The following is a 15,239-nucleotide window of genomic DNA, read 5'->3' as shown; positions in this document are numbered from 1 at the left end:
ACAGCTAAATATTTATAAACAATCACTTCACAACTTTATTTTAATAATAAAATATAATACTTAATGAGCTAATTAAAATAAAGTCAACAAAAAAAATTATTTAAAATTTAGAGTGATTATGTTGTAGTTGTATGAGATAGATTGGGGCGAGATATCATAACTCTCTGGAGAATTCATTGGTTGCATCTTAATTATTCGTATTTAAAGATAAAAAATGATAACAACAAAGAGGATTCGGGTGAAACTTCCTTTTCAGGGTAGGCTCTTTAATACCTGCCCAATAAAATTGGGTTCTTCACGTTAGTATAAAGGTTCAACGATTTCATTTTCCTTAATTCTAATTAGGGGTTTTAACTGATACTTCTTTACATTTTTGTTTTTATTTTTAATTTAAGTTAATCTTACATTTTAATTCGTTTAAATTTTAAAATTAGGGTATTGTAATCCATGGTGTGTGTAGTAAATTCATATGCATATATCATTTATGATTCTCATATTCCATTTATAATAGAAATAGAAAATTACTTTATTCTATGAGAAATCCAATATAAGTAATTTTTCAATTACCTTGTGTCAATCTGTTTCTTTATGATTTCTTTACTTGTTACACTTAGTTTCTTTCTTGTTACACTTGTTTCAATCCCTAATTTTCATCTAAACATTAGTAGGAACAAGTCGGAACCATTGGTTTAGGGGACTGTCCAAACATGAAGAGTCATCATTTTCTATACAGATGCATTTTCTGGTCACTAACTTGGTAGAATTGGAATCCTTTTCCAGACACAAAAGGTCTCCATTCTTATCAAAACTGGCCAAGTGAAGACCACTCATTGAAACAGCTTTCCAAGAACTTTGTGCAGACAAACAATCTTCTGAGAGAGTTGGAGGAAGCCCTTCACCAACTGCCTTTAGACACATAGCAGAGTTCATCAACCTAATTGGAGAGCCATCTCCTTCGAAACTCCATAGGCTGTTACTCTTACAATCACCCATTACAAGCTCCTTATCATTCACATGTGCACAGTAGCCAGTCGATGGATGGAAGATTATATGAGACTTTGAGGCCTTTGAATTTGGATCTGCACAACAAGTAAATCACTACACTTTAGACACACAATGTACAACGCACTCACAAAGATGTATCACACCTTTTTTTTGTGCAAATATGAAATCTACATACCTTGAATGATCCTTTGTAGAAGCTGAAACTTTTGAGTGAAATTTGGGTCTCTATAATTTTCCCATTCGAAGTCCATTACCCCATATGATTCTCCAGGTCCAACATTTCCCTGTCTAAGGTAATAGCTTCCCTGGAAAGCCCACAAGCTCCATTCCAAGTCGACGGAGGTAAAATGTGCCACAACGCATGGCCAGTAGCTGTCGTCAGCGAAATTCCCACCATCCATGTTGTATCCAAATTCACTCACAAACAAAGGTGCTGGATTCTTACCACTAAGAAGAAAACCTGATTGCCGGTTGAACGTCTGAATGGTGGCGTTGCACACCCAATTCGCTGGTTGCACGTGCCACCTTCCTGTGTCTCCTGAGAAGGAGTATATATGCGACTCATACACAATTTTGTTAGGGATGTTCAAATGAAGAGGCCTTGTCTTCAAGTAGCTAAGGTCGTTGTCAAAGCTTAACCCTGAAATGATGATTAGTAAATCCGGGTTAATTTCGTGAATCGTCTTTGCTCCTTCGCTCACGTACTTGTACCAAACATTCCAGTTTTGACGTGAACCCCTTAGCTCGTTTCGCAAGTCCATGGCGAACACCTACATACCACGTGCAACACCAATTGTAAAACACTTCACAAGACCAAGAATAAAAAGGTTTGGTTGATACTGATACCAATTCAATTTTACACCCACCCCTTTTGATTATTGACAAGAAGAACACAACAAAAATTTGTTTTTCAATGCCAGAATGCAGATTACTTACATTGGGTTTTCCCTTGAAGTGGTGAGCTACAATGGCTAACCCTTGAATCCATTCAGAAGTGTTGAAGTGCCTATCTCCGAAGAATCCATTCTGATCGTCATTGGCACAGCACCAGTCTGGCAAACTGAGATGGTTATCAATGAGCACCATGACCCCATGTGCCCCTAGAGCATCAACCACAGCCTCATAGGCCTGAAGATGGGTCATGTTCAACACCGAAGGGTTGTGTTTCTGAATCGCTGTCACCATCTCTGGAACGTCATAAGAGTGGAAGGTGTCGCGAACGGTGTTATTGGCATGGCGAGTGAACATGTACGTAGCATAAGACAAACGAACACAGTTGAATCCCGCTTTTGCGACGTTAGCTGCAATGACATTCAAGGGTGATTTGTCAAGACCCTCAGCAAGCATTGGCTGGGCATGAACCACCCAATGTGTACAGTGCAGCTTCACTCGTTCTCCCGTTGCGTCGTCGATGATCCATCTCTTCTGAACTGAGAGAGGCATAGAGTTGCAGCATGATGTGAATATGGCCAAGAAGCACACTAAGACAAGAGAGGATTTCACCATCGTTTTTTCTTCAACTGTCACTTCTCATCTTTGCATGTCTTTGTATATGTACTCCTAATCTTGGATTATATTTTTAATATTAACTTATTCTTATTAATATACATAACTGAATCATCTAACAAACTTTTAAATTATAACTGAATAAATTAAATCTATACATTTTCTTTCTAAAATTCGTATATAACCTGATATTAATATTTTTTTTATATTTTATATATTAACTAAACAGTGTAACTAACATTAGTTTCTATTTCACTTAAACAATAACAAACACCCAAGAAACATAAGTGATGTCAAAGTCATACTTCACTTTAATCACTGCTTTTGGATAAGAGTGTTAGTTGACGTAATATAGAACCATTATCCAATTCAAACTAAAAAACCTATAATACAATTAATATGTTACAATAATAGTCTATTATTATTGTTAAATTTAAATTACATTTTATTTTTCTTTTATTTAATAAAATTATTAATTTTAAACCATTAATATTATTATTATATCATTAATTTAAAATATAAATATATAATAAATATTATTTTAAGACATATAAAGTAAATGTGTAATTAAATTTTATGTCCCATTTTGTTGGAGATCCCACGTCGACTAGAGATTAGATCATTTCATTGTATATAAGTGGGTGCAAACCTCACTTTATAAGTTGATTTTATGAGGTTGAGTGGACTTTAAGCCTAACTTTGGTAGCTAATTTAGAAATCATTTTATAATTTTTTATTCATAATAGAAACCACTTTAGATACCAAGAATTTTTTAGTCTCTAAAATAATATCAATATAGTAACTAATTATTTTTCAAATATGATCTCGAGGAGTAGCACTGGTAGAACTTGAACAATCTCTTGAGAGACTTGAAAAATCCCTAACTCTTTTTGAGATGACTATGTTGAACAAACTTGACAGAATGTACAACTAAAAGTTTGAAAGATAAGAAGAGTATGGTATGTCCATGGACAATATTGATGAATCGATTTTTAGCTTTCAAAAGTGTTTATGCAAAAATTATATTGGAAGAGATCTAAATCCTCTAGTGTAATGAAATAATCCTTATGTTTTTTCATCATACCATGTTTGGTGTCTTTTGTTGTTTTGATTTTTGATGTTTTTTTTTTTCTAATTAAAGTTGTTTTTTTGTTAGTGAATATATTATATGATAATCAATGAAGAAATATATTTTTTCTACATACATATTGTCTTTTCTATAAGTCTTTTTTTATAATGCTTAGAGGAGGATAAAAGTTTGTATTATTGTTGCAAAATTCATACCATTACTTGAAAATCCATGTAAGTCTTAGTCATTATGAAAAGAGGGAGATTATTGATCAAGTTATTAAGGGACACACAAGATTGAAGACTGTTGTGTTTAAATTTTTTGTTTTGATAATAAATCAAATTTATTGTAATATTGTACGTTAATACTTTCATGAGTGATTGAATGTGATTTATGTATGTAAATAAGTATTTATTAAATTGTGTATTATGTTCCTCATTGTCATTTTTTGGATTAACCATATTTTTGAAAATATTTTTAAAAAGCTTTAAGAAAAAAACTAGTTTATTTTTAGTGTAATGGACTAATATAAATGAGTTAATCAATCATCTTTGTTAATAATCTATTGTTTGGATTTATTTTAAAACACGTGTTTGTGATTAATCATATCATTTAAATAGTTAATTACATTTTTCTTAATGGGTTTTTATATTTAACAATAAACAAAATAATCTAATAATCTTTCTAGATTCAAAGTCTATTAATCTCTTCAAAAGGTTTTAAAACACCAATTTACCACCTTTTGGTGGTGTAAAATATAATTTTCTTTGTTTACAAATTAATTTATGAAAAATTTATTGAGAACTTATGTGTTACATCACTTTAGTATCAAAACGAAATCATATGAAACACTCTATGATTAGTTAGAAAGGGAGTTGAATAGAGTTTGAGACTTCTTTCTATGTAGATCAACAAGCTATCCGATGATAAATCACCTATAAGTATAAGAATATTTATACAAACATAAGTATATAAAGTCTCTCCTAATTATTATGTGCTAATCTCTTCATAAAACTAAGTATTGTAAGTATTATTAATTGTTACTTTTGAATTCATAGAAAAAGGTGAAGCTAAGGAAAGACTCTTGTGTAAATAAAAGGTTATATAATGAGAAACTTCATAACAAAGGTGTAACTTCAAAACATGTAGAATATTATAATTATTTTCTCTCTGCGAATGAAATAAGATAATTAGTCAAAACTCTTATTGTTTGTGTGTAACTTGAAATTAAGTTAAAACAATACAATTTTTTAGGTAAGAGTAATTAATCAAAACTCTTATTGTTTTGATTAAGATATTGAGGAAGGGTATAAGATATTCTAAATATTCTTACGTTGAATACCTATGGATGGACAAATTGAAATGTTTGAAGTGGGAATATATTATTAGAATTGTTTATAATATTTTTTTTATAAGAAAAATATATAGGTGGATGATTAAAATGTTTGAAAATGAAAATATATTACTAAAATTGTTTATACAACATTTTATAGGAAAAGTATATTGGTGGAAGATTTTGGGAATGTGCATAGGGTTGATATAGCCCTCTAATTAAAATTAATATGGCGATGAAATTAATTTATACATGCAATTATGTTGATGTGAAAATCAGATTTAGAGAACTTTTGAATGTTATAGTTATACTTAAGTTTGGTTGGGATAACTTGTTCATCTGTTCTTTAAAGATTAGAATAATTCCCCCATTAACTACAAAGCATGGGGTATTAATGCTAGAAAAAGAAAAAAGAGGTGCAGTTAACAATTCCCCATTAGAAAATGGGTTCATGCGCTAGAGGTGGGCTTATGAATATGAAACACAAATTAGTTGAAGGCAGTTTCTTCCTGCACCCCTATATTTTTCTTCCTGCACCCCCACAATTTTGTAAATTCCGAAACTGACCCCCAAAATTTCGAGATTTGGGAGTGTGCTACGGATTCATCAATCCGGAAGTGAATCATGGTGCATTCCTGAAGTTTGCATAAATTATTGATTTCGGATTGCTGAATCTGAAAACCTAATTTCTATTATGGATTGGTGGATCTGGAATGATATTTTTAATTATGGATTTCTGAATCCAGAATGCATATTTTGAATTACGGATTGACAGATCCGGAATGATTTTTTCAATTATGAATGTTTTGCATTTTTGTATTTTGAATTGACACTATTATTCATGTTCTACTGGAAGTATCAATTCAGGAGATTACCGGATGCACCAATCCGAAAATTTACCGGAAGCGCCAATTCGAAAATTTACCGAATTTCATAATCCAAAATACAACAAAAAATAAATATACAGTTTATAGAGGGACAGTTTTGTCTTTGCGCAACCTTGTGGGGGTGCAGGGAGAAAAATGTGGGGGTGCAGGAAGAAACTGCCTTAGTTGAAAGACCACAAATGAAGATAACCTCTCTTGAACGTTTCTTCCTCCACCTCCACATTTTCCTTCTGCACTCCTTTATTTATGTATATTTTTATTTTATTTTTTTGAATTACATAATCCGAATTTAAAAAACTTTTTGAATGGTAAAATTCGAAAAAAATTTCTTATCTCACGATTTGGAAGTTATTTTTTCTTAATAAAATAATTTCAAATTATACTATCTAAATTGTATGTTTTTAAAAGTATTTGTATTTTAGAGTCTTGACTTCGATATTTGTATGTTTTCTAGATTATATAATCTTTACGTCAAAAATAATTCCATGATTGTGTAATTAAAAACCAAAAATAATCATTAAATTATATAATCCAAAAATAAAAAATAATTTTTAAAATATACCATTAAAAAAAATAAAAAATTGATATTATAAAATTGGAGGGGAAATAAATACATGGAGGAGGAGGAGGAAGGAATGTCTACCTCTGAGTATTGAAATAGGGAACCGATAATTTAACACCCAATTAAGTGTTGCGCCAGATTACGCCTGCTGATGTGGATGAAAATATAATAAAGTATTATGATGTGGCCAGTATTGTTGAGGTGGCAAAATTTAAAATTTAGGGTTCTATAGTAAAAGAGTAGGTTTTAGAAAGCCAAAATCAGCCCCATTTTCTCAGTGCGATTTGGAGTGGTACCGATTCTGATTCCGGTGACCTCTACGATCAGCACGATTTGCAACCGCTTCGAACCGCCACCGCTTCGCACCGCAACCGCAGCCGCTTCGCACCCACACTCCTTGCGTTTGAGCAGCACCCACTTAGGGTTCAGGGATTTGTGAAACAAAATTCAAATTCCTTTTTACAAAAACGCCATGCCACGTCAGCGATGTCATTTTACAAAAATGACATGCCACGTAAGCTATACATCCACCTAATGCATGGTTTTGAAAAAACTGGTAAAGGGTCAATGAAAAGGAAAAAGAAAAAAATGGAGTGTTATGTAGTGTCTCACTAATAAACTCAGGAGAAGAAAGAATAGTTGAAGCACCGCCTTTTGTCTCAAGTACTTAAATTTACCCTCCACTCACTAACAAAGCCCCTGACTCTTATTCTGCCTCTCCAAACATGGGAGGTTCAACTATTCTCTTCTCATTCTTCCTTTTATGCTTCCCCAAACTTTCCATCTCCACAAACACCTTAACAAAATCTCAATCCCTCCAAACCAACCAAACCCTCCTCTCCCCAAATGCAATTTTCGAGCTGGGTTTCTTTTCCTACACTAATTCCACCTGGTACTTGGCCATATGGTACAAAACCATCCACGACACAGAGAAAACTGTGGTGTGGGTGGCAAATCGTGACACCCCACTTCAAAATTCCATCGGCTTTCTCAAAATTGACGACAAGGGAAACCTCCTCATTGTAAACCAATCCCACAAACCCGTGTGGTCCTCCAACCACTCCACACCAATAACCAACCCAGTTCTTGAGCTCTTGGATTCCGGGAACCTGGTTCTTCGAGAAGAAAACGAGAATGACCCCACAAGGTTTCTCTGGCAGAGCTTTGATTACCCGACAGATACCTTGTTACCCGGCATGAAACTAGGATGGAACTTCGACACGGGCATGGAGAAACACATAACCTCGTGGAGGGTCACAAACCAAGACCCTTCAAGCGGGGATTTTTCCTTCAAGCTAGATTGCCGTGGCCTCCCGGAAATATTCCTCTGGAACAAGGACCAGATAATCTACCGAAGTGGACCTTGGAATGGCGACAGATTCAGCGGGGTACCCGAGATGCAACCCGTCACCGATTCCATTAAGTTCACGTTCTACGCGGATCAGCACCAAGTATACTACACATTCTCAATTGGGAACAACTCCTTGTTCTCAAGACTCTCTGTGAACTCAGTCGGGCAACTCCAACGCCTCACGTGGATACAAAGCACCCAGGTTTGGAACAAATTCTGGTACGCTCCGAAAGACCAATGCGACAACTACCGAGAGTGCGGTGCCTACGGGGTCTGTGACACCAACGCGTCACCGGTGTGTCAGTGTATCACAGGGTTCCGCCCCAGGAACCAGCCGGCGTGGAATTTGCGAGATGGGTCTGAAGGGTGTGTGAGGAAGACGGGATTATCGTGTGGGAGTGACAGGTTTCTGCATATGCAGAGGGTGAAATTGCCAGATACTACGTCGGTGTTCGTGAACAGGAGCATGGGGCTGGTGGAGTGTGGGGATTTGTGCCAGAGGAATTGTTCGTGCACTGCTTATGCCAATATTGAGATTAGGAATGGAGGCAGTGGGTGCGTGATGTGGGTTGGGGAGCTCTTGGACGTTAGAGGCTACCCTTCAGGAGGGCAAGATCTTTATGTCAGATTGGCGGCTTCTGATGTAGGTATGTTTTTTCTGAATTCTGATTCTGCTACACTTTCTTTCTGTTTCATTTTGGTTGCTTGAATTTGATAAAAGTTGTTATTTTTAGTTTTAGTTTTAGTTTTAATTTGAACTGTTGATCACTACAAGGTTGAACCAAACACAGTTGAGTGAAATAGAATCATATTTACACTCATTGAGAAAAAAGTCAATAAAAATGGGTGTGTAATAAATATTGCAGTTAAGAGAATTTTAAAACTGTACACCAAATGAGTGGAACGGAAGGGTTTAGGGTGCTCTACATCATTAGTTGTTGAATGATTAGAGAGAATATTGAAATATGAATGACTGGAATATAACTCCTTTGACATGCTCACCTTACCTTTATAGACCTATTTAAGTTTAGCAGTACTTATCTGTCATGTTCAAAATGAAAACTTTTTGGAAAGAGTTACTTTTTTTTGAAGTAACTTAGAGTGTGTGAAATATTATACAGAGGAATAAGATTCTAGAAGTAGTAACTGGTTTTAGATGTTACTAAAGATTTTTAATTTAATCCAAGGAAATATTTTATCAAAATATATTATCCATGAGAACATTAGCAGATTTACAAACAAACAAGAAAAGAAAAATTAGCAGATTGAGTTTTGTCTTAGAAAGTAATAATTCAAATAAAATCTATGAGAGAGAGTGTTTTCTCTGCAATGGGAACTAACTCAGTGAGACATTGTAATGTGAGGGAGACCAAATATATGAAACAACAAAACCTATGAGAGAGAGTGTTTAGTTGTCCATAGCCTGTAGCTGCTACATGTGATATTCAATGGTTCGGTCCCACTGCTGTATGAAGTATTTGTTTTCTGTCAGTATCTTTTATTTTTTGTTACCTTTCCCACTTCGGATGGATGTAGGCAAATAGAACTTAGGAATCACTGTTTAAATTTTAACCAATTTCACTGTTTCTTGTAAATTTATTTTTTAATTATCACTCTAATGATGGTGGTATTAACAATACGTCCCCTAACCATTACAGCTGATTAAGAAATTAGAAGAATTAAAAAAAAAAGATTACATGAGAATAACAGCAAAATGCATTTTAAGTTGCAGTTGTGTAAAAGAGTAGTTAGATATAGCTAGAATTTAGATATTTCTGACCTCCCTCCTCTAACACATCTACAAGTGTGTAGCTAGAGGTAGATACATGAGTTAGAAAATAGTAAAAGAACAAGAATTCAACTATTATTTTTTGAAATAAAATATTATATCATAATAATATAATAACTCTTTTTGGTGCGAAATAGATGAAACTGTGTTAAATAATCATTAACTTATGAGCAATCAGTGTTGTCTGGTGCAAGATGTGTCGCTGTGAATGGTTATTGATACCATTTGTGGCAGATGCATCGGTGACCAGAAAATTAATTATGTCTATATAGGATTTTCCAAATGCTTCCACATGAAGCAAGCCAACGCACCTCAAATTCTTGATGGAAGATTTTGTGGTGTATTGGTCAAGGGTTCACTGAAAGGTTTTTTATAATTGAAACAATAATTTACACCTTTCGGTAATAAGCGCATTAAATTTTTCGATAACTAATAAAATAATTTAATGAAGTTGTTTTGCTTCTTAAATTATTTAGTAATTATCTTGATTCTTGTATAAAATCACTTATTACAAAGTGGAAGTGATAACATTTGAGTTTAATTTCCACTTATGGAGAATTTAAATAGTTTATATTGTCATGTAAAATTTATTATAAATGTATAAAAAATAATTAATTTATGTGTTTAATTATTAATTTTTATAAAATTAATTTAAAATCACGTTAAAAGTACTCTGTATATATACTATTTTCCCTTACTGTTGTTGAAATAGTAATGAAATATGGATACTATCACTAATTTACACATTCTATATATTTTTATTTAATATGAATAACATGTATTTAGATAACTAATTTAAGAGGAAAAATAGTTGTCCAAGTTTGGCCTTGTGAGTTCAAAACCATAATTTATAATCAGTATAAAAAAAATATACTTTTATTCACGAAAAAATTATTTGTTTTGTTTAATAATATTTAATTATAATAATTAATTTAAATATTGACAATACACCATATTATCTTTTTCATATAATTATAATCAAATTAAAATAATAGTTAATTATAAAAATTAAATTAGTTTTTAAGTTATACAAAATTGAAATGCAAATAAAAATTATAAAAGTGTAGGTTTTATAAGATTTAACAATTGAAACAAAACTTGCAAGAATGTTTTATGAAAATAATACATCTCGAGAATTACTTATCACGCTAGTAGGTTCAAACCACAAATAATAAAAATATATTCACTTAAAAATCCAATAAAATAATATTTAAATCATTTTTAATTTATTTTTAAGATGAAATATTATTATATTATTATAACAAATTGTTAAGTAGATATGCTTTACTTTTTAGTGCCTAAACTTTTAAACTTTTCCTTATCAGTATTACAACAGCATGAATTTATCTGGTTAATATACAGAGTTAATACTTTGACATCTTATCATTTCTCTTACTAAACTTACACAACCCTATAAATTATTATTTTATTGTAATATTTTATTTATATTAATTATTATTATTCTAATATAATATTTTATTAATAAAACCAATTGTAAAATAAATGGAAGAGAAAAAGGTGTTATCAAGCAATATTTTTCCTTTTCTATATTAGTAGTATCTCCATCAGTTAATATGTAGAATGTTCCAAATATCTTACATAAAAAGTTCATATTTAGAATACTATATAAGATCTTTGCGCTGGGAAGATGTGTAAGTAAGTTTTGACTATTCATTTGTTTGTGTTACCTCTAAAAAAATTCAAATTAATATTTTTACTCCTTAATATTTATTTTATAATAGATAGACAGTATTTATTTTGCAAATTTTAATAAATTTATAGGTGTTATATGCTGACATTATATAACAAGTGTCACTTACTTTTTGTTGAACTCATTTACTCTTAACCAGAGTCATGCAATATTTAGACAAAATAATAATAATTTTTAAATTTGGAAAAAAAATGAAAACATGATCACTTTACCTTCACTAAAGACATATATAAAAGATTAGATGTGATTGATTTTGTTTTGTCTTTCTCACTCTATCTTTGGATTAGATTCAGAATTGATTTGCTTTTCCTTGTCTTCTTTGTGCTAAAAAAAGAAGAGATTCACAATTGATGATGAATGATTCTTTTATTCTCACAAACCAACGTGGATGAACTACTTTTAGAGGAAGATAAAGGTTGATGACGGCACCCAAAGTGACTCCACTATGCTGCCCCCTTGATTTGTTGCGTGAGTTAATCAAATTAACTCAATAATTAAATAAGCTACTTTAAGTTCTCTGGGACCACTTAAGTGCTTTTCTTTCTTACTTTTTTGTCAAATCACTTTTCTGGATTCAAATATTTTTTACTTCTTAGGTTCTATGAGCCCACACCTCGTGGCTCTTCCTCTCTTTTTTTTTTTTTTTTTTTTTCTATGCTTTAGTCCAACCTTTGATGCAAAAGAAAGGGTTGTTGCACCAATAGCGTTTTAGATTCAAATTTCTTAAATAAAATCTCTAATTTAACTCTACCAAATCATAGATACAAAAAACACTTCCACTAAAACACTAAAATAATAATCAAATTCTTCTATCGAAAGTAGTAATCATGATAAATATTCTGCATCAATACTATAAATATACTCCCTTCTCTTTCTTTCTTTCTTTTCATTAGTCTCTTCTGACAAAAAAATTATTCTTTTATACTTGTATTTTTAGAATTTTATTAATATATTTATTATTTTTTTGTCTTATTGTACCTTAACTCTTAAAATAATTTAGGCATACAATTATTATAATCGATAAATAAAGAAATAAAAAACTATACAACTATTTAATAAGACAGTGCAAAGATGTAGATGTGAGAAAAAACGAGTTTGCATTTATTTGGAATGAAATCGTTTTTCACACTTACACTTGTCGAAACTAAATTAAACAGTGGTGTTGTATAGAGTTATAATTCTGGCCCCATAATGTGAGTACTCGCAATAAAATGTTCAGTGTTGTGGTGAAGTTGACATCTTATCTTATCAAGAGCAAGCATGATGCTGTTGAAATTTGACAAAAAGAAAGGAGGGTTTAAGAGGGATGTGGAAAAGGTTGATTAATGACAGAGGAAAAATGTTTGAATGGCCTTCTTGCGGGACCAAGAGATTGCAAAGGATGGGGATTTGGTCAATAAAATGGAGTCCAACACAATACCTTCTATTCTATTGGTTGCAGCCAAATGGGATTTTTTTTATCCATTTTGGTGGTAGTAGGTGTCTTCAGAAAGTTGCAGATCTTCCTGAAACGGGAAGGTCCAAATTCACAAATTATATTATGAAAAAACTAAATCTCCATTCCCAGTTTGAAATTAATTGGTTCCTTCTTTAGCTTCTTGTCACATCCCTTTGTTGCAGAAATTCCATGCAAGGAAGATGAATGTGATTCCCTTGTAGTTAAAACCAATGATATCAATTTTCCTTCTTTTTAAGGAGCTTATTTGTTTCTTTTAAATTGCTTACAGTTCAGTTATAATTTGCTTTGTTGGAAAGCTATTACTTTTCATCAACTAGATCAAATGTAAAGTGAATATCTCAACTAAAAAGGCTGTTTCTGTAATGACTTAGGGATAGAAGGTGATTCTGGCAAGACAAGTGATACAATAAGGGATATAGGCATTGTAGTTGGTGTTGCAGGTTTTATACTATTGGCATTGGGTATCTTTATCTTGTGGAAGAAGAGGAAATTGCAACCTATATTGAAAGGGAAGACAGAAAAAAGAGGTAATACACAGTTACTGCCCCACATGTTAGTACACATTGCAACTATGTAGTATGATGATATATTATGGTTTTTGTTCCAAAATCAGGTTTTTCAGAAAGAAGTCAGGACTTTTTAATAAATGAGGGAGTGTTATCAAGTGACAGAGAACAGTCCGGTGAAAGTAACATGGACGACCTAGAGTTGCCATTGTTTGATTTTAACACCATAACAATGGCTACAAATAACTTCTCTGAAGAAAATAAACTTGGACAAGGAGGCTTTGGTAGTGTTTACAAAGTAAGCAGTTTTGATAGATGTCGCCACAAACGGGTCCTTGAATTCACTTATGAATTATGATCCATGAATACATAACTGTTATAATTGTGTTTATACCAGGGCAGTTTGAAGGAAGGTCAGCACATTGCTGTGAAGAGATTATCAAAAACTTCTGGCCAAGGAATTGAGGAGTTCAAGAATGAGGTCAAGTTAATTGTCAAGCTTCAACATCGAAATCTAGTTCGTTTGCTTGGTTGCAGCATTCAAATGGATGAGAAGATGCTGGTCTATGAATACATGGAAAATAGAAGCCTTGATGCAATTTTGTTTGGTGAGTCATTTCAACATTCTGATTCTTAATGTGTATTCAAATTTCAAACACTTGATATTGATAATAACCGTGATCCAGATAAGGCAAAAAAATCCTCACTTGACTGGCAAATGCGTTTCAACATTATATGTGGCATTGCTAGAGGGCTTCTATATTTGCACCAAGATTCCAGATTTAGGATCATACATAGAGATCTTAAAGCAAGCAATATTCTACTTGACAAAGAGATGAATCCAAAGATATCAGACTTTGGTATGGCTAGAATTTTTGGAACGGATCAGATAGAAGCAAATACGATGAGAATTGTTGGAACATAGTGAGTACTACGTATCATGTCACATACACACACTACTATTAGCCAAGAGTAACAAACATTGTGATATTTACTATTTACTATTTACAAATTTTTGTATGCAGTGGATACATGTCCCCTGAATATGCTATGGATGGAATCTTTTCAGTAAAATCTGATGTTTTTAGTTTTGGGGTTCTTGTGCTGGAGATAGTAAGTGGAAAGAAAAACAGAGGATTCTATTTGGCAAACAAAGAATTGAACCTTCTAGGACATGTATGTGCAACCGTTGCTGTTACTCTTTTAGTTGTATGTTTGTTGGTTGGTTCTAATATAATGTCATGTTTGATAGCAAAGAAGTGATGGTGCTTTCTTGTACTGTAGGCGTGGAAGTTGTGGATAGAAGGAAATGCGTGGGAACTGAGTGATTCGTCTATTGACACTTTAAACTCAGCATCAGAAGTTCAAAGATGCATACAAGTGGGTCTCTTATGCGTGCAAGAGCGCGCAGAAGATAGGCCAACAATGTCTTCAGTGGTCTTGATGCTGAGTAGTGATACTGCATCAATGTCACAACCCAAAAATCCTGGGTTTTGTCTAGGAACGAATCCCATGGAAACTGAATCTTCTTCAAGTAAACAAGAAGAATCATGCACTGTGAACCAAGTCACTGTCACAATGCTAGATGCTAGGTAGTAAGAGAATGTGACCTCATCTATCTAGCACACCAGTATAATCACATTATTTTTTTCAAGTTTAAACAAGAAGAATCCCTCCATTGATGATAGTTGCATTGCAGTGTCTTTGAGACACAGTATGATCTTGTTTTTGGTGTATATTAGAGATGCCTTAGTTAAATTGTACTATATAGTTATTGAGCTCTCTTAACAGAAGAAGACAAAGTAATTGTTTTATACCACCAAATCTTCACTATTATTAAACCAATGCATTTATATAATATTTATCTTAGATTTAAGCTTATCTTAATATACTCTTTGATAGTATGAATCTATCACTTTCCATTTTTACCAGAGTTTGTGTCTTTTGGTAATGACTGAGTGATATATAGTACATTTCTTTTAATAGTTGTGATTTTTATTTGCACATAATGTTAGCTATTTAAGACTTGTTTTCTTATACAATGCAATTTTTTTTTCTTTT

General features: G+C 32.5%; 2 protein-coding genes across 3 annotated transcripts; one reads left to right on the top strand and one right to left on the bottom strand.

Moving 5' to 3' along the window:
• Positions 1-654: 654 nt before the first annotated feature.
• LOC137809479 (glycosyl hydrolase 5 family protein) lies at positions 655-2,511 on the bottom strand. Its single transcript, XM_068610588.1, has 3 exons — positions 1,942-2,511; positions 1,181-1,775; positions 655-1,079 (listed from the first exon to the last, which is right to left on the bottom strand). Exons 1-3 carry the CDS (start codon positions 2,509-2,511, stop codon positions 655-657), a joined length of 1,590 nt encoding a protein of 529 aa, XP_068466689.1.
• Positions 2,512-6,638: 4,127 nt separating this feature from the next.
• LOC137811958 (receptor-like serine/threonine-protein kinase SD1-8) lies at positions 6,639-15,065 on the top strand. 2 transcript variants are annotated; one of them, XM_068613822.2, is made up of 7 exons: positions 6,639-8,360; positions 13,044-13,199; positions 13,286-13,476; positions 13,576-13,786; positions 13,865-14,102; positions 14,204-14,354; positions 14,463-15,065. In XM_068613822.2, the coding sequence occupies exons 1-7, from the start codon at positions 7,088-7,090 to the stop codon at positions 14,772-14,774; spliced, it is 2,532 nt and encodes an 843-aa protein (XP_068469923.1). In that variant the 5' UTR covers positions 6,639-7,087; the 3' UTR covers positions 14,775-15,065. The 2 variants fall into 2 exon arrangements, 1 of the variants encoding a protein (XP_068469923.1); XR_016518717.1 differs by having other exon boundaries at positions 6,974-8,360; positions 13,581-13,786.
• Positions 15,066-15,239: the final 174 nt, after the last annotated feature.

The sequence above is a fragment of the Phaseolus vulgaris genome, chromosome 2 (genome assembly GCF_051622355.1).
Source record: "Phaseolus vulgaris cultivar YP4 chromosome 2, ASM5162235v1, whole genome shotgun sequence".
In the NCBI taxonomy this organism is placed as follows: domain Eukaryota; kingdom Viridiplantae; phylum Streptophyta; class Magnoliopsida; order Fabales; family Fabaceae; genus Phaseolus; species Phaseolus vulgaris.
This window is presented reverse-complemented; position numbering and strand designations above follow the sequence as displayed.